This window comes from Urocampus carinirostris, chromosome 15 (assembly GCF_059441175.1).
Source record: "Urocampus carinirostris isolate Australia breed hairy pipefish chromosome 15, RoL_Ucar_1.0, whole genome shotgun sequence".
NCBI classification, from domain to species: Eukaryota; Metazoa; Chordata; class Actinopteri; order Syngnathiformes; family Syngnathidae; genus Urocampus; species Urocampus carinirostris.
The window spans coordinates 16,546,461-16,566,304 of NC_142363.1; the positions used below are offsets into that span (position 1 = coordinate 16,546,461).

At 40.0% G+C, this 19,844-nt stretch overlaps 1 protein-coding gene across 1 annotated transcript in view; it reads right to left on the minus strand.

Moving 5' to 3' along the window:
• Positions 1-1,164: 1,164 nt before the first annotated feature.
• kif26ab (kinesin family member 26Ab) overlaps positions 1,165-19,844 on the minus strand; it is a 129,045-nt gene continuing 110,365 nt past the window's right edge. The window contains exons 9-16 of the mRNA XM_088354967.1: positions 17,637-17,820; positions 16,439-16,598; positions 16,155-16,317; positions 12,259-15,451; positions 9,239-9,423; positions 7,269-7,292; positions 7,037-7,187; positions 1,165-5,043 (exon numbers count right to left, since the gene is read on the minus strand). Coding sequence (XP_088211093.1) covers positions 4,862-5,043; positions 7,037-7,187; positions 7,269-7,292; positions 9,239-9,423; positions 12,259-15,451; positions 16,155-16,317; positions 16,439-16,598; positions 17,637-17,820 — 4,242 coding nt within the window. The 3' untranslated portion in view covers positions 1,165-4,861. The remainder of the gene's footprint in view (positions 5,044-7,036; positions 7,188-7,268; positions 7,293-9,238; positions 9,424-12,258; positions 15,452-16,154; positions 16,318-16,438; positions 16,599-17,636; positions 17,821-19,844) is intronic.

Consider the following 19,844-nt stretch of genomic DNA (forward strand, 5'->3'; position numbering starts at 1 on the left):
GACTCGGTCAGAAATGTAGGTGTTATATTTGATCCTAATCCGTCGTTTCAGTTACATGTGAAAAATATAACTAGAACAGCTTTCTTCCACCTCCGTAATATTGCGAAGATTCGTTTGATGCGGTCACAATCAGATGCAGGGGTTCTAATCCATGCGTTTATTACTTCTCGGCTTGATTACTGTAATGTATTGCTTTCTGGTCTCCCGATGTCTAGCTTTGAAAGTTTACAGCTGGTTGACTAAGACAAAAAAGTTTGAGCATATTACTCCTGTATTACCCAACTTGCACCGGCTCCCAGTCCACTTAAGATGTGACTTTAAGGTTCTCTTATTAACATACAAATGTTTGCATTGACTTGTACCCTCTTATCTCTCTGATTTGATTTCCACGTATGTTCCTGCACGAAGCCTCCGCTCGGAAAATGCCGGTCTACTTGTGACTCCAAGAGCTAAGAAGTCTGCAGGCTCGAGAGCATTCTCCATCCGGGCCCCGGTGCTATAGAATGCTCTGCCTCAATGCAATTTTTAAAATCTAGACTTAAGACACACTTCTATTCAAAAGCGTATGATTGATGCCCACCTCATATTTTGTATTGGCCTGTCTTTTTTCGACTGCCTGGCTGGTGGTTATATGAAGGAGAAGGAGGATTTGAGATGAGTCAGCGGACCAGCGTCTAGACCTGAAGCATGTCAACGCCTGCATCGACCAGCCGGCAGAGATGGGAAGCTGCACCGTTGCTGTTATGGACTTTTTGAACTAGTTTACAGACTTGAGGCGTCGTTGCTGTGATGCACTTTCCGGACAAATTTCAACATGTTACCTCGTGTTCTCTTTTATTGATGTTTACTATGTTTGTGTACTGTGATTTAATGCTAAATCTATTCCACCCTGGTCATCCTGGAAGGGGGATTACCACTTGTGAGGCCCCTTCTCAAGTTTTCTTTTTTTCCTCACGCTGATGTTTTGAGTTTTTCCTTGCCTGCATGTTGGTTTAAAATCAGGCAATGGTGTAATTGTAATCCTTTGCAGTCCTTAAAGACATTTTTGTGATTAAAGGCTATACAAATAAATGTGACTTGACTTGACTATAAACAAGCATTGACGCACAACCAAAGCAGAACAACATTGTAAGAAAAAACAAGAGAAGTCTGTCTCATCTGTAAGAAGTTTTTCTTTTTTATTCACAGATACTGTAAAAGTAAAACACGAGCTGCCATATCATACAATTTATACACAGGGTTCGAAAATCCTTTACAAAAAAAAAACAAAGATATTCGAAAATATGAAATATGAAATGTGACCTTACATAAAATAATTTCTTGGAAAAAAGGTCTCGGTTTGGTACTATAGGTTTCTCATTCATTAGCCTAAAACCACACTCGTGAAAAGTGAAGCTACTGTAAAAAATTTGAATGGTAAAAATGGAGTAGAAATCATTATTTCAAAAATGGTTTAAAAATCTCATGCAGCATCTTCAGAGAGGGCCTGAGAAATGACATATTTGCCAAAGAAGGTAAACAAAGTCCTGTTTTGACTTACATACACTAAAAAAAAACGCTGAAATACCTTCCTCAAAAGTTGCTTTTTATAATAGTTCTCATTGATCCTTTCAGATTACAAACAAATTTCTACCTAGCTGTGGTGGAGAGTATTAATGTAATAATAAAATGCATCTAGGGCAAGGAATTCAACAGACCAAACTAAAAATTTTACAGTGTCAGAGTCGGAAAGATAAAAGGAATGCATAGAGCTGAAGCTCGGCTTAAAGAAAATTAAAAACTTGCCTACTTGTGCTTTCTGCTTTGTGCCTCTTGGTTTATGTTAACATTGTACAGTTAGATGCACATTTGCTGCCATTTTGATTTTCTTAAAGGGACAGTGTGTATGTAATTTTTGACCACGAGTTGTCACTATATTGTGTAGTGCAACCGAAAACGAGTGTTACAAAACACAAGGAAGAATACAAACTACGGAGACTAAAGGTGAGTGAACTGCACCCTTTGCTTCCCATTTTTTTCAAATTTTAAAAAGGACGATTTAAATAAAAAAGAAAGAAAAAGAAGAAGGAAAATAAAAGAAAAAAAATGGGACAAAAAGAAAAAAATAAGGTCAGAAAATAAAGCAGAGGAAGGAAAAGGAAAAATTTTAAAAAAGACAAAAGGAGCAAGAAAAAAATAATAAAAATAAATACATACATTTTTAGGGTTTCGCGGCAGGCCCTTGCCTTGGCATAATAATGTTGAGAAAAAGAAAAAAACACAGGGTCAATTACAATCCTTAACATTGGATGGCGATAATGCCCTGCTCGATTTTTTTTTTTCCTTTTTCGGTCAATTGGCATGTTTAAGAAGTACCGCATCTCATTTTATTGTGATTGTGTTGGCTTTATTGCCTTTTTCTTACCATGATAATGGGTCCCAAGAAGGTTAGTGATAAGGGGTAGGAGTAGTGGAATACAGTGATAACAATGAACCGGTCGAATAAGGAGATAATTGCTCTGTAGGGTACAGTAATTGTTTAAAAATATTGTATTTTTAGCTTTTTACCGGAGTATTAATTTTTATCAACTACATAGTGAAATAAATATCAATGTTTAGGTACATGCTTTGTTAAAACTTTTTTTTAGAACGTGGCTATTTCAAAGCAGCTTTAGGGGGTTACTTACATGCGAGTATATAGGGCTTTTGAAGTGTTTGGGGTTTTGGTGGTCATTTTGTTTTTTGGGAGAGAAAAAAAGGTAATATTTTCAACTGTCACAATCCTTCTTTTGGATTTAGAAGGGGAAATGTGTACTTAATTTGGGTCGCAACTTGGTATTAGGGTGGGATACAGGTCCTGAAGTCGGACCAGTTGAGAACCAATGCCCTCAATCATACACAATGTCCCTTTAATGTAGGCTTGGACGGGAAAATAAAACAAAAAGTGCACATCGGGAGGCACAAAAAGAACAAACAAGAGGCGTCCATCACAGTGGCTGCATAATATGTTTTGGTATAACATCTCATTTTGGAGCACCCATAGATAATAAGTTAACTACTGCTCTACCTCGGTGCATCCAAGACTCAATGTGATCAAGGCAACTGGATAAACCAGGAACAAATTAAAATAAATGCATCATTAATGATCAACACAGTCCAGTTTTGAAGATCTAGTAAACTAGAAATACAACGTAAGGCGCAAGAGGCTGAATGACGAAAATGCTGACTGAGGTTTTTGAACTCGAGAAAAAGGCAAAATCCGGGAGCGCAATAACATTAGCTTATTGCTTTTTGTTTTCCCTCCCCCCACTCTTTCAACGAGATTTTTTAAACACAACACAAAACCATAAATACACTTTACAATGCGATATAAAATATTGTTTTTTTTTCACAAAAGCAATATGTCTGTGGGGTTGCTTAGGTTTCTCAAGACATCATATGAAAAAAACGACGACATAAAAACATGGTTTTCAAAAAAAAGGCACTTCCAGGTGTTCAGAGTATGTGATGGCCACTGCTATGCATTTTGTGCTCACGTTTCGACCACCCAGACCGACCCCTCGCCTTCAAACATGTCCCGGACAACAAAGCGCTCTAGCAAAGTAGGTACAACTTTCTGTTTCCATGTGTCATCTTCGCTGCAGTACCGTGTTTATTCGTGTATAACGCTCACCCCTGATTTTTGATTCAAAATCGGGAGAAAGTTCTGTTTCGCTTTTTCACAGCTCCGACTTTGCGGTTGGATGCAAAGGGAATTGAGCCCTTTCCCGGAGTTGAACGCAATGAAATCATTACCGCTGGACCACCAGTGATGTACGCAACGCATGAACAAGCATTACATTTCATCTCCATCTATCTATCTATCCTTGAATCATAATAATTATTATTATCAATAAAAATTTATAAATCCCAGTTTGTGTGTGTGTTTGTATTTGACCTATAGCCTCCGAAATGGCTGAACTGTTTTTAGTGAAAATTTATACAGCTGTATTTTAGGCCTCTGCATGTGTTTTTAGCTAGGCTTTGTGTCAAGGCACCCCTAATACATACCAATAAAATTAATAAACATCTGCTTTTGTGGGCTCTGCTTTTGTGGGATCTCAAACACCCTCTGTTGGCCAAATTTGGTACTGCTGATCTTGACCACTAACTACTCCATGAAGCTGAATCCCATTTTCTAATCTATCGAAACCAACACCTTAATTAGAGGTAAGATTTTAATCCCAAAACCAATCTGAGCCTGACCCAAAATTCAAGTCTTCAATGTTAATCATTATGTTTGTGACGGGTCGGAGTGTTGTTGACTTTTGTTGTTGGGAGTTCAGCCAAAATCCCCCCACCTCCTCCCGTGTCCTCACAGATAAACTCTAAAATTCCGGGTTTTCTTCAGGCTCGGTCCCTGATATTAAGTTAATTGGTTGGGATCTGACCAGATCGACTGTAATACCAGCGGGCCTGGGTCAGGTCGGGCCAGATATTTTTAGGCCCAATCCACCTTTTTCCTTGATTATTGCCACACGTTCGATAAACCAGGTTTTTGACTTTCGAGCACCAGGCCGATCTGCTTTTAGTGAGATCAAGTCTAAAGCCTTTTCGTAAGTCATTTCTACTATTGGTTATCCAGTGGTTAAGATTCAACGCACTCGCACCCGTGACCCTGGTTCCATTCCTGTTGCGACCAATGTTTTGCGATTGTGGTCCGCAATATTTTTTGTCTGATTAATCATTGCAGAAATACGGTAAAACGCAGACTTTGAGTTATTTTTTGAGTACAAAAAAACGCGCGTTATACATGAATAAATACGGTAACATCCTCCAAATAGCCGCTTCACGCCACCATCTTTTCACTTTCTCCTTTCCCGGCAGTTTTTCCGTGCCGTCCTCAGACTTGGACTTCCCTGGGATCTTCTTGAATTGCGGGCCCCTGCGTGCTAATGTCGAAACAAGTCACCATCATGACTCGCGACTTGCACAAGTTGAGGCAAAATTCCAAGTCCTCCGTAACACGCTCCAAGACGTCCAAGTACTCTGGGGACTCTTTGTCCAGACTCGGGTCCACTTCAACTGTTGAGAAAAATATGTATAGTTAGGAGTTCAGATTTTAATATAATAACCAAAATGTGAGCATGGCAACTCGGAATGCAAAATAATGTTTTGATACCAATCTTCTTTTACTATTCAAATATTGGGAAGTCATTCCTTAATCATTTTGTTTATTATACATTATATTTTGCTGTAGCTCTCTCTCTCTCTCTCTCTCTCTCTCTCTCTCTCTCTCTCTCTCTCTCTCTCTCTCTTTCTCTTTCTATTTATCTCTCGCTCTCTCAGTATTTTCTTTTTATTATCTGTACTCTCTTTCTCTCTCTCTCCCTCTCTCTTTCTCACTCCCTCATTTTCATGCATGTCATCCTCTATCTCTATCTCCTTCTCTCTCTTCCACTCGCTCTGTCCTTCTATCTCTTTGTTATTCTTTCTTTGGCTCTCTTTATCCTTACTCTTTCTGTCCTCTCTCTCACTCTCTGTCATTACATCTTTCTGTGCTCTCTCTTTATTTCTCTCTCTCTCTCTCTCTCTCTCTCTCTCTCTCTCTCTCTCTCTCTTTCTATTTCTCTCTCGCTCTCTCAGTATTTTCTTTTCATTATCTGTACTCTCTTTCTCTCTCTCTCTCTTTCTCACTCCCTCATTTTCATGCATGTCATCCTCTATCTCTATCTCCTTCTCTCTCTTCCACTCTCTCTGTCCTTCTATCTCTTTGTTATTCTTTCTTTGGCTCTCTTTGTCCTTACTCTTTCTGTCCTCCTCTCTCTCACTCTTTGTCATTACATCTCTCTGTGTTCGCTCTCTCTCTCTCTCTCTCTTTATATATATATATATATATATATATATATATATATATATATATATATATATATATATATATATATATATATATATGAAATTGCATGTCATATATCATAAGATTGTGTATATCTTTGGTACACAATATTTCAAAATAAATACAATTTTTGAAATGAGCAAATTGTCTTACAGTATTCATCTATCCATCCATTATCTGCACCGCTTATCCTCAGTAGGGTCGCGGGGGTGCTGGAGCCTATCTCAGCTATCTTCGGGCAGTGGGCAGGGGACACCCTGATCTGGTTGCCAGCCAGGGCACACAGAGACAGACAACTCACTCGCTCATCCACACCTAGGGACAATTTGGACCGGCCAATTAACCTAACGTGCATGTTTTTGGAAGGTGGGAGGAAACCGAAGTGCCCGGAGGAAACCCACACGAGCAGGGGGAGAACATGCAAACTCCACACAGGAAGGTTCGATCTCATGTCCTCATAACTGTGCCGCACACGTGCTAACCACTGCGCTGCCGTGCTGCCCCTGTCTTATAGTATAATTGTTATATTTTTTAGAATTTGTATTGTTATTTTTATATATAATATTTTGAACTTTTACATATTACAAATATATATTTACAATACAACATTTTCTGATGTAGTGGATGGGAGTTAGTTATGCTCACTTTAACTGTTATTTTCGTGTGTATGTAAATAATGTCTCGTAATTACGAAATATTCTAAAATACAATTTCTAATATGGTCTAAGATGACCTTTTTTGGTGAATTACACGAAAATAACATTTTTACACACTTGGAAAAAAATATGTATTCTGTTGTTGTTGATCACATTTAAACAATATTTACAGCTCTTATAAGTATGTTTCTAAAAGGTTCTTCAGAATTCTATAGCCGGGCTCCAAGTGATGAATTATCGGCCCATTATTTGTGTGTGTGTTATTGGCCCGATAACTCATCTGATAATATTGGTGCAATGATTAACATTAATTCCGACTAGCAGTTTTTGTAAACAGTGCTTTTTTAGTATGCTGAGTTGCTGATAATGGTATCACACCATCTGCCTTCCACCACTGCTGGTGGGAATAGGCCAAAGATCTATTAAGATTTATACTGAAGAGCAAAAAAAGAGCAATGATGCTTTGAGAAATGATCTCGGATCAGAAACACAGAGCTAATAGGGGAAATAAAATGTTACTACTTACACTCTCCGGTCCACTTGCTCGGATCCATCATCAACCGTACTTTAGTGTCCTCCAGCTCCTCCATCAACACCTCATGCTTCGATTCCAAATCCTTGACTTGCTGCTGCCTCCGCTCCATCATCTTCAACTTGTTATTAAAATACAACAGTCCCTGGTGAAGAAGAAGAGCCGTTTAAGCTCCACATTGATGCAAAATCTTAATGAAGTTCCTTATTGATATTTTTGTTCTCACCTTGTCAACGTCATGAAAGGTTTGCTGAAAACAGAAAAAACATAATGTTAAAATGTTAAACAGGATTCAACACAACATGTTTTATTCAGGAGTGCCAATATTATTTTATGACTGGAATGAGTCCGCCGATTAAAAGGAAATCAGACGTAAAAGTTATTACATCTCCGTGTGGCTGCTCTAAACCTATGGGAGCAGTCAATGAGCCACACAAGAGAAGCCATAAAAGGCAATCAGCTCCGAGTGGCGAACTGATTGAGCCTGCTCGTCTTCGTTGCGCATTCCTCACAATTTCATTATCCTTAACCGTCCGTATGTCATTTAGAGCCTGTTAGTAATTGCCTCCAGGACTATTGGCAAAATTGCGATCCCTGCACTGACACTTTCGCTGAGTTGAATGAAGGTCAGATGTCTGAAACATGTTACTCCGTTTTCGTTCTTTAAAAATAAACTGAAAACAAGTGCACTAAGACATTACCACAACTTGTCCGGTTGCAAAAAATTGCCAAGGCTTATAGCAAGTAAACTTCACGATTGGCCAAGTATGATGGACCAATGCTGCTATATGTAGCAAACATGTTTGGATGGGTCATTGGCACATAAGAATCAAAAACCCAATGTGTAAGACTGAGTCCAGATGGCGACTAAAATTTTGAAATGGTGGTACGAAAAGCCCAAATATGAAATTGTTTCTAGTATATTATTTGGAACGGATTAACCTCAACTGGCTGGGCTTCTCACTGGTATCCAATTTGTTCATCACTTATTGACACATAGGGAAAATGTTCAGGCAATTTGTGCCACCTCTCATTTAAATAATATTTTGTTATGGAATAAATATACAGCAAATTACACAACAAAATACACAATAAAATACACGATGAAATACTGTCACATCTTGCTCTCTGGGTCCTGTGTCCTTTTTCTCTTTCTATTTTAACTATAACAAAGTAGACCCTATAAAACATCAACGTTTCATTTCACTGAAAAACATAAAACAACAAAGGTGTTTAAAAAAGTACATCACAATGAAGTACAAATGAATCAAAAAGTATTAATATTGAAGTTCGTAAAATTTAATCTGAATGAAAAATTCAAAACCAATTGCACTATGTGAACGATTTCCCAAATGTTCAATATCCACACCGCCTGAGACATGAATTACGGCAAATCGGCTATCCAGTGCCTACCAAAAACATTAAAGCTTATCTTGGCTAATATTTGCCACCAGATTACTATTATTTTCTTATTATATACAAATTATCTTATCATGAGTTAGTACAGGCAAATACATATATTTATTATAGTCATTTATTTTTAATATTCAAACGAAACACCCTGTATCAAAGAAAAATACTCTGTTTTTGTGACAAAAATAAACGACTAAATGGCGTTCGAGACTGCTAAGCGGAATCGAGGAAAAAAAACAATCATATATTGCTTTCTTAAAATGTTACACACGCGCTTTTCATTTTGGCAAGGAACACAAACAAACAAATAAATAAAAACAATCTCGATAACACACACTATTCCAAGACATCAAACTAGCTCAGAGCCAAGGACACAGAGTGTTAAAAGAGTGATGAGGGAGAGTCGTGATAGGAGAGAAATCAAGACAAATGCCAACAGCTGTGGGGTGAAAATAAGAATCCGGAAGTGAGAGACCAACTATAGTGAGGGGGGAAAAAAGATAGATAGAGAAAACGAAAACTATGACAAAACAAATAATGACATAAAGAATGACAAAATAGATGACAAAATGAATAATACACGAAAATATTTTATTTATGTCATATATTTAGGTATTATGTGATTTATTTATGTTGTTATTAAGTTATATGGCTAATTTGATCATATATTCATTTATATTTACATTTACTTCTTTCTACATATGGCAAGATCTGTCCTCCAAAACAAAATCAGTAAAAAGCAGCGCACAATGGAGTTTATGTCAGGGAGGACCCTCTACACACCTCTGTGACTTGTTCCTGGCGTCCTCTCTGAAGGCGTTCCACATCGTCAATCTCATAGACTTTGATTTCAAAAGGCTCTTTGAGCGTTGGGGGCAAGTCCACCCACTGGCCTGCTGTACCAATTTTCTTCCCCAGGGAAGAAGTGTCCGGCAAGGGCGCTGGAATTAAACGTCTTCTCTGGAAACCTGAAAACGCATGTAAATGCTTAATTTCATTATCTGTTTTTGTGGGTGACTATTAGTCAAGTCAAGTCAACTTTATTAGTATAGCCCTTATCACAGAAAGTCTCAAAGAGCTGCACAGACCTCTGTTGCAACATCCCCTGAACGGAAATCTACAAAGGGCAAAGAAAAGCTCTAATAAACTCACCCTGAGTAAAATTAAGAAGGGGTTGTACATTAGATAATCCCCTTTCAGCAAAAAGTATATTTATCCATATATATATATATATATATATATATATATATATATATATATATATATATATATATATATATATATTTATATAGATCAGGGGTCGGGAACCTATGGCTCGCGAGCCATATATGGCTCTTTCCATGAGTACCTGTGGCTCAGAGACAAATTTGATTGCATGCAAATTTTCTCCATCTCGTCCAAAACATAAACTACTAATTCTGTTCAGATACACGCAGAGCCTTACCAAAGTTGACAATAAACCAGTACTTCGCAGTATATATAGGGCACATTTTTCACTACAATTTACAGTCAAGGTGTCACAAAAAAAAAAAAAACCTCGTTCTGGCTGTACAACGCTAAATAATCCGTTATATAAAACATCACTATATTATCTGTCTTCAGTGTTCAGATACCTTATGATGAATCCACAGAACAAACTGTAAATACGCCAAAACACCGGAAGAGAACTTAAAGTTTTTTGATTGGGTGAGTGGGAGGGATGGGTGGAGCTATGCAAAAAGTGCAAGCACTCCCTCCCATCTCTCGCCCTGCGCCGTCTGCGCCATAAATAAGCACATCAGGCTCCCTATTTGCAGAATGTTGTGACGTTTTTACACAATAACTGCTTGCATCTGGTTTTGAAACCAATATGTATGAAAAAAAGGGTCAAAATGAGTTTAACTGATGTTGAGTAATTGCAAGAAAGAGACAAGTTTAAAGTGCTATGTTTGTTGATTTTGGGACAGGGGCTCTGGCATTATTCTCTTTTCATAATTTTTATCAAATCATCAAAAATAAATGTGCTGAAGACTAAGCTTTTGTCTGGGGCGCGGGTTTAGCAATTTAGTACATTTGTCTCATAATATATGGTGTGGCTCTTTCCCAAAATAAAATTGATATATTTTGCTTTTATGGCTCTTTGAGTCAAAAAGGTTCCCGACCCCTGATATAGATAGATGTTTCTTTTAGTTTCAAATAGCTAATTGTGTTGAGGCTAAACGATTGAATGTTCTTTGTATAGGATGTGCTGTAAAAGAAGTAAATAATTCCATTTTTGGGGGCGAACATATATGCTTGATAGATTAGCCAGGGGCTACTTGGTACACTAGAACTTTAATGATTTAACAGTACAGAAAGCTTTTTTAGTATATTGATTTGATTACAACTCTTTGAAATCTTTAGCAATATTGTGGCAATAATTTAAGCCATGTATAAATTTGTCATTTTCTAAGTGAGGTATTGATATAAACAGTGTTGGGAATAACGCTGTTACGTAAAGGTGTTAAATTTTCACTAACTGGGTAATCTAACTAATTACTATTTCCGCCATTACAACCCTGTTACGTAAACTGAAGTAAAGTGTTAATTTGACTATTTCCCCACAAACCTGAAGCTGTTTTCAATGGCGTGCTTTTCCGCTTGATAATTTGAAGAATTATTTTTCATTTTGAACTATAAATAGAAGCAATCTTAAATTCAACAAAACATTTTGCCAATGGGATAACTGCAACACTTTTAAAATGAATCTACCATTACTCATCTATAGTTTACATTTGCAGGTAGTTACAAAAAAATGTGTTGGCAAAATAGCATACCACATGTTTCCTGTGTGTATTATGTGGATTTCATACATACACTACATACACTTGCGTTCCTGCACGGTTTATGTCCGTAACGCTCAAAAGTACGCACTTGCTCACATCTTGTATACAAGTCAAGTAATCACAAGAAGTCTCAAAGGGCTGCACATATCACAGACTATTGCAAACCATGGGCTATTCATACACCATCCCCTGTTCTAAAACCTATATGAGGGCAAAGAAAAACTCAAAAACCTCAGCATGAGGTAAATGAAGACACCTTGAGAAAGGAACCCACATAAGATAATCCCGCTTCCAGGATGACCAGGCTGCAATGGATGTTGCATTAACAAACAATAACAGTAAAAAAAAAATACAAAAATTACAGTATAATATCAAATAAAAAATCAAATTCAAAATGAAAAGGATGACTTGGTTGCAATGGATGTAGCATAAACAAACAATACATACAATTATGTTTCCAGTTATATCACACAATTTTATACAGGTCCAAAAAATTATAAGACTTATATGCCCCACCGATTTCACAATTGCCAAATGAACTTATTCACATAAGGCCAACGAATATTTATGAGCCTCAAATGATACAAAACTGGTGTTATTTTTTGAGGATCTTTGTGAGTTACTGTGTTTTAGGTTGACCAATGGGATAATATAGTAGGCTGTGTTTTAGTCCCAGTTATGCTTTGAATTTCAATGTTTGTCCGTAATGGACAAAAATAAATGAAATGGGATCCCCTATGCTCATGATCAATTCATCTAACTTGATCATCATGCCTTTCGTCTTTTTCGTAAATCATCCATCACCGTTTTCCCTCACCTGCATGAATAATTCATTGGAGGCAATAGGAAATACAAATTTGCAAATGAATAATAAAGGATAATGGAAAAGACAAGATAAAGTCATGATGATGAAGCCGAAAGTCACGCCACATTGCAAAAGTAAAGTTTACTTTCCTAAACATGAGATAACCAATGCATTTCATTCGCCGAGTTTCTCACCGGTTGCTCTCTTCTTGGGATATTTGGAGCTCCTCGTTTTACCCGAAGATGACAATCCACTCTCGCTCATGGAGTCATGGGCAGACGAAGCGCTCCCGGTAGCTTCGCTGTCTCGGATCATGCTTTCGTACCCGCTACTGCCACCGCTGTGGTAGAAAAGAGCGGTGCGGCCCATTGCCGGGGGCAACTCGCCGCTCAACACGCTGCTGTTGTCACTGCCGTGACCGCTGCTGTAACGCTGGGGCCGTCTGGGCGCCGTGATTTTACTGTAAGGTGAGGGTAGGGAGGCCATCGGGGGTTTGTCCTCACCCACGTTTACGCCGCTATCGTTACCGCTGTCCGAGTCTCCGGAAGCTTTGACGTGTTTGCCCGATACGCCACCCGTCGCCAGTTCACTCACACGACTGTTGGCCGCTCGTGCCGCCTGTTTGGTGCCCATGATAGTCCTGGGCTTGCTACCAACAGCAGCAGGAGTTCGAGGAGAAGATGTGCGTCCCGATGGAGGAAGGTTAGCGTTGGTATTCCTAGTCACTGCAGTGGCCAAAGATTTAGTGGAGGAACTTAAGCCTTTTGAACTGTTGGCGGACAAAGAGCGCGCCTTACTGCTATTTAGTGACCCTAACGCACGAGGGTTTCCTGCTCCTTTGAGTTGCCCCGTTTTGCTTATCGTTCCTCCGCCCGGGGACAACGAGCAGGTAGCAGTAGGAGAACTCGATGAATTCGGAATACCATATCTGGAAACAGATTTTCCAATTTTGCTGCTGCTCCCTAGACTTGCGCCACTGTTTTCCCTACTAAGCGCAGCTCTGGAGCTGGACAGAGGCAAACTGTCACACCTCTCTAAAGACAATTGACTACTGTAATGATGGCCAGCTTCTCCTCTTGTTCCTTTTGCCTTCAAACTTGAGGTAACTTTAACATTGCTGTGGTCTCCTCTTAGGCTGGATGTTTTGAAATGAATGGACTCAACTTTGTGATGAGCTTCAAGCTCATCCACGGACACTCCTGACCTTGAACCAATATTCCTTCCCGCCTCCCCATATGCTGACTTTAAGGCACTGTGAGGTAGAAGAATCTTGGTCTTTTGGTCGAGACTGGACTTTCTCACAGGCGGTGGAGGAGGGGATATGCAACCAGGTCTGGGTAGGTTACTTGATTTTTGTGAGTTAGCCTTGTTGTTTTTCCCAAGGGAGGAAAATTTAAGGCTTGTCGGTGCCGCAGCGTCTTGGGTTCCCGTGTAGTCCATTGATGAATGGATGACGGGCACTGTTCCCAGAGTGGTGGCACCTCTGCGTAGTTGTGGCATTCTGGTGGGGGGATCAGACTTCTTGCAGGTAGATTTCTCACACCCATCAACCACCCTTTGGGATGAGGTAGGCCCATGTACCTTTGATGGTCTAGGGGAACTGTTACAGTTGTTGGATAATTTGCTAGAAGAGAGGCCACTTGGAGGAGTTCTGACAAACCCTCGAGTGGAGATAATCGCTTGAGCTTGTGGCAGCTGTTGCCTCAGCGGATCTCTGCTGTTCCCACTACTGCTACTAGTGGGGATGGATGAGGTAGGCTTTACCTTCCTTGGAAGACTAGAGTGAATCATAGAGGGACTCTGTGAAAGTGTGGAGCTAAGTGAATGTGTTTTTGTTATTTTAGAAGGTAATTTGAAAAGTGCTTTGGTTGAATCAGGGGATGGGGGGCACTTCGTCAAGGATTGCTTGCTTGATGCAACACTGTCACTGTCTTGTTCAGAAAAACTAAACCCACTGTCATTCAAGGAATTCTTTGCTTCTCGAGTAGATGATACAGCATGGAACATGTCCACGGAATCAAAATCAAAGGTGAGCCCGCATTCCAAGTTTTTGTCTGGTGGAAGGAAGACATCAGAAGATTGAGCCCCTTCACTCTCAAGGGTGCAGACACTTACTTCACTAAGCCAAGAACTGACCGACGAACCCCCACTATGTACACATTCCACTGCTCCCTCCTGCATTGGTGTGACAATTTCAACATTTAACTCAGCTCCCCCAGCAGAAGTTGTGTAAGCATCAAATTCATCATTGATGCTGCTAATGATGCTGACAGGTCTAGAGCCAGAAGCAAGGGCCTGCAGCGAACAATCACTGTTAAAGCTGATGATGCTGGACGGACGACCATTATCAACAATGCCGCCTATAGAGAGTTCCTCTACCACAGTAAACACCAGCTCGTCTTCTCCATTAAGTTCTACAGGCTGCTGCAAGGTAACAGTCGCTCTCATGATGTCCCGATCAAAACGCCTTTCTTGCAAGGTGGAACTTACTTGGCAAACCTCCATCGAAGGTTGGATGATTGGAAACAGGCGAGGATCCCTTCTTTTAATGGCTTGTTGGCTCATTCCCACAGGGGGCATTCTGGTGTTGGATCGTTCCAAATTTTCGGGATTGTCCTTGCGTGAAGCTTTCTTGTTGAAGTAGATCTTTTCCCTCACAACTGGTTCAGGGTGAGCTGTTGAAGCACTTGGCAACTTTTCCACATCCAGACTGTTTTCTGAAAGCAAGGTCCTCTCCCCATCAGCACTGGTTCGGCATACACTTGGAACACATTCTGGTAGTTTTCTTTCTTCCGAAATGCCTTGCCTTTCAGAAACGTCTGCCTTTGATTTAGTGCCAGAAATGCAAAATGGCTGCATGGCCATTAATTTAGGAGATTGTTTGGGAGGGGTGCCGTCTTGGTTGCAAGTCACACTTGGAACGGTTTTTGGTGAACCAGTACCTCCGACATCCTTGGATTTGTCAGTGTTGGGACTGGCCGGATTTCCCTTTTCCTCCCCAACAAATGCTGTAGGTTCTTCACTTCCGTCAATACATTCCAACCTCTCTTGCAGCTCAGCAAACGTGTTGCATTTAAAGAATTGGTCTCTGTCTAGAGGGTTCCCCTTTGCCGTCCTCTTCTTGTTCAGGGAAGGGATGATGGGAACAAAAGCCGGTGGGCCTTCATTGTCGCTGAGCTCCCTGTCTGAGATGGCAGCTCCTCCAGGACCCACGTAAATGACAGTATCACATGACTGCTCACTGCTGGAATAGTCTGGGTCACTGAGTAGAGAGGGCATATCCGGATCTAGGGCCACAGTCCGAGGATGGAACGGCCTGAGGTGAGGTGGTCGACGGATCCTCCCTTCCTCACATGAACTTTCCCCTCCAGATGAGCTGGATGCATACTGGGAAGGAAAAATAAGCATATTAAGGTAACTAAGGTTATCAAGGTAGTGTAATTTTAATGCATGTTACATATATATTTAAGTAAACATATAAACAACTTTCCCACAGTGTCCAAAGTTGTCACAATATATAATCATATTATTTCACATTAATTTGAACTTAACTTTTAACCGCCAGTGCAATGAAATATTTGCCTATTATTGCCATTAATGGCAGGAATTGGGAGTTTCAAATAAAAATAATTCTCTTCCACGGGTTTCATACAGTGATTCTTTTTTGTGATATTAGGAATTGATTTCGAAGAACATCTTTAATCATAAAGAAATACTTGTGCTTCAAGAATTTCTGAAAAGTAAATTGGAAACATTGAAATACTCATTAGGACCTGAGATTCAATGCCTTTAATGAGTTTTTAAGGGTTGATATGACTCCTCAGCTGGTGGTAGGCATGTCCAGGTTGAATTTTTAAAAAAACTAATATTCTCAGCTTGGGAGTCAGAGGATACCATGTTTTTTTTTATGATGTAGGGTGATTGCAACTAGTGTAATGTTTCATAAAAAATATTCTTCACTGATTGGTCAAATAATAGTGGGAAAAGTGATTTGTTGCATAATATAGATGTTCCTTCAAATCCCTCAAGGAAAATTGGTTTATGACTGAAAACATCAATATTCGGACTGGGTATTAAATGATTCTCGTACCTTTGATTTCTTTTTTCTCATGCGATGGATCCGGGATGCTAGCTGAATTGTGTTGAGTGAGTCGACGTAGTTAACTGTAGAGTCCGAGATGTGGGCGATCATAGTGGTTCGACAATTGATGTTGCCAAGGGACTCTCTCAGTAGCATTGTCAGTTTGCTGTCCCTGCAAGTGACATTGGATTAAGCAAAGATCTTTAACAGTGCTATATAATCCTACGTTTAAGGTTTTTTCAAAAACCAGGTACACATATACGGCTCTAAATATTACCCAAACAGTGTCTTACCTGTAAGGTACATGTTTTGCTCCATTTGCCAAAGCCATGATGACGTTTCCCAATGCATTGAGAGACAGGCAGGCACCGCCACCTCCCTCTCGGCTTTTGCTCAGAATCTTTTCACAGCTGCCTAGGTCAATGAGGTGAAGTCTGCTCCGCCCGCCTGTCACTAATGGTCAAGGAACAAAAAGGAGAAAAACGTCAGGTTTTTGGAAATACTAATAATCAAATGCAAAGTTTGTGAGGATGTTCTTTATGTTTTCAAACAGAATACTAACTTGAGTTTTGCTTCTCTGTAAATTATTTCACTCTCTCCCACGCTCTTGCCCTCTCAATCTCTCTTTCTCGACCTTGCATTATTTGGTTACTCACTTCGAGTTGCTAATGTCCCCCTTAAAGCGTTTGCACCTTAAATGTTATCGTAGCATTGGACCAATAGCTACCAATTTCCACCCCACAGCTGTTGTCTTGATTTCTCTGCGGTTTTCCCACCTATCACAACTCTCCTTCATTGCTATATAAACACTCTTGCCTCAGCGCTTTCCTACTTGGCTCTGTGCTAGTCCGTTGTCCTTCTTGTGACATTCCAAGCACTCTTGTCTCAGCTCTTTGTTATCCCAGGGTACCGAACTCTTGCCTGTCTTTCCGGATCACAAGTACCGCTCGTATAACTATTGGACTGTCGCCTTTGCTGCCTAGGTCTACTAGATAACTTCGCCTGCCTTTTGGATCCCGATTGTTGCCTTTGACGTTCTAGATAATGTTACCTTACTGCTTGACTTTCTATGTACAGAACACTGCCCGATTAATAAAAGACCACCTTTGAATCTTCCAATCAGTGTTTCTTTGTTGTGCTACCTCACCACCCCAAGTAGGCTACTGGTCCAATTTTTGTAATCCTCAATGTTGATATCACATTTAGACAAAACTAATATTTGCCAAAAGATGAAAACACCTACTAATTATCTACTTCTAATTTGTGATTTTGAAATGGAAACTAAAATTACGCCAATATTTATATCCTCCTCCATCACAAGCTTAAATAAAAATGGTATCGGCACAGATATTGATATCTGAGAATGGTACTCACACAAAAATGTGGAGAGATTATTCCAATGTTATGTAAATGTTTTTAATTCATATGTTCACCCTTCATTGTTTTGAATTGAATCAAATTTTAATCAAACAAAAATATAATCCCACTCACTTCCTCCCTTGCCACTCTTCTCCATGCGATACTGGTAGATATGCAAAGTGAACAGCATGTGCGAATTGCGTCGGTCTTCCTCGTTCGCGTCGGGCCGGCTGGTGCTGCGAGCTGAGATGGCAGCATCCAGGAAGAAGGCCGCCTTCTCAGCCGTCGGGGCGTGAAGCTCGCTCTGATTTTGAAGCTGCAAAAAAGAAGGTTTGGCAGGGATGAGAGGTTTCAAAGAGAAGGATATCATGAGCAAAAGAAACCACATGGTGCTTGAAGAAGATGGGGGGAAAAAGGATAGAGGAGGAAAGGACATCATGGAGCAAAGAGGGTTGCTCGTTAATTGGAACCCAGCATACATTTTTGCCCATTCGATTGCGTCTCAGGGGCAATTAAATGGGCAGATATGTGCTCAGAGGGAGGAAGATTAGCAGAGGTAATGGTGCAGCAGGAAGCAGAGGTAAGCCCTTCACCACAGATGCGATGATGAAGATGAAGTTGGATGAGACTGAGAAAGAATATGAAAGGAATCTCCATGTGGCTGCTTAAGCGGAAGAAGAGCAGCCTTTGAAGTGAGGGCACATGCACATCACCCAAACATCTGAAGGCAACACCTGTGAGTGGTTTTCAAACCAGCACCATCCCCCAATAATACTTCTATTGTGCTCACAAGCGCTCATATATCTAATAGATGTTGGCGGATGCTGAGAAAAGTCAAGGCGAATGTACGTTGAAAGGCATCAATAAGGCAACGATAGCTTTGGTGAAACAAGAGAAATGCTAGAGCAGAGGCAGAGCAAATGACGGCTCGCGGTCAACACAGGGCCCGTCAGGCTGTTTAATCCAACATGCCAAAGAAAAACTAAGAATTTAAAGGTGGGGTGTGTCTTTGTGGTGTCCTTAAAAAGTTGATGAGTAAAATTTTACTCTATTAAGTATTTGTATGTGAATGTGTGCTTCCAACTAAGTTCAAAGAGCCCTTAGGCTTACTTTTCACAGTGCCTATCTGCTTTAATCTTACTTTTATCAGAGCTGTTCGTGGCGGAATACATTAGGTACGAAGAATGGAGGCTGAGGGGAGTGCTGGACAATGACCTCATGCTCGTCCCTGCAGGTTTTTGTAATCGTTTTGTCAGTGTAGCATGAAAATGGTGAAATTAAGAAAAGACCTGCTTCGAATAGAGTCCAAACACCAACCCATAACCGCAAAAAGATAAAAAACAAAGAGTTCAAGTAGCGGCTTGAAGTCCATGATTTACAATGTTTTTCATGAAGCATTAATGTGGACTGCGGTCAAGACCAACATTCAAATTGCTGGCCACATTATTTTTGTACTGTACTTGCCATTTTTCATCATTTATTTATTTAAATTATTTTGTGTTCTTCTTCAAAGAATATTATCAAAGTTATTATAGTATTTCACCATAGCTCTTTTTTTTTCAAACCAATTTGCTGGAATTAATTTATTCATAAACAAATATAAAATTGAAGATAACATGTACATGTAAATGTCTGAATATAACAGTACATTTATTCATACATGCAAATAAGAAAAATTGGATGGGTTTACATAAGAGGTAAGATCGGACCTAAAAAGTCCAGCCCGACGCAACCCGGCCCGCGGGTATAAAAGCCCGACCAGCCTGAAACAGCCCGAACCCCAATGATTAACTTGATTTGCAAAACCGGGCCCAAAGTAAACCCGAAGCTGCGCCTTGCGTACTTTGGCGCCAAAGTGTGCGTTTCGGCAAAGGAGTGAATTATTTGACTGAAGTACGCGTGGTGCCGAAATGCAGCGCCGAGGGACAGCTCCAATTTTAACATCGGGCTTGATGTGTATAAGGCCTCGTAGTCCAGCGCCGAAGTCCACACTTCCACGCCAAAGTACGCATGCCGTTTAGGTGCCGCAACACCGTGTTATTCAAATAAAAGTACAGTTACTTCACAATTTAATCCAATCTAAGAAAAAGGAGTCATCCAAATAATTACTTGAGTAAAAGTAAGTGCATGCTGTGCAGATTCTCCACGTCAAAATAAATAAATAAAGGCGAGAGAGAAGCCCGGCCTGGCCCGGTCAGACTTGATGGTTGACATTCAGGTTGGGGCCCAAGATCTTACCTCTGGCCTAGAGTATCTTTTTTCCTTGTGTATTGCGGAGGTATCTTATTTGAGACCATGAGTAGATCCAAAAAAAGATCAAATCAATTAGGAAATAATTCC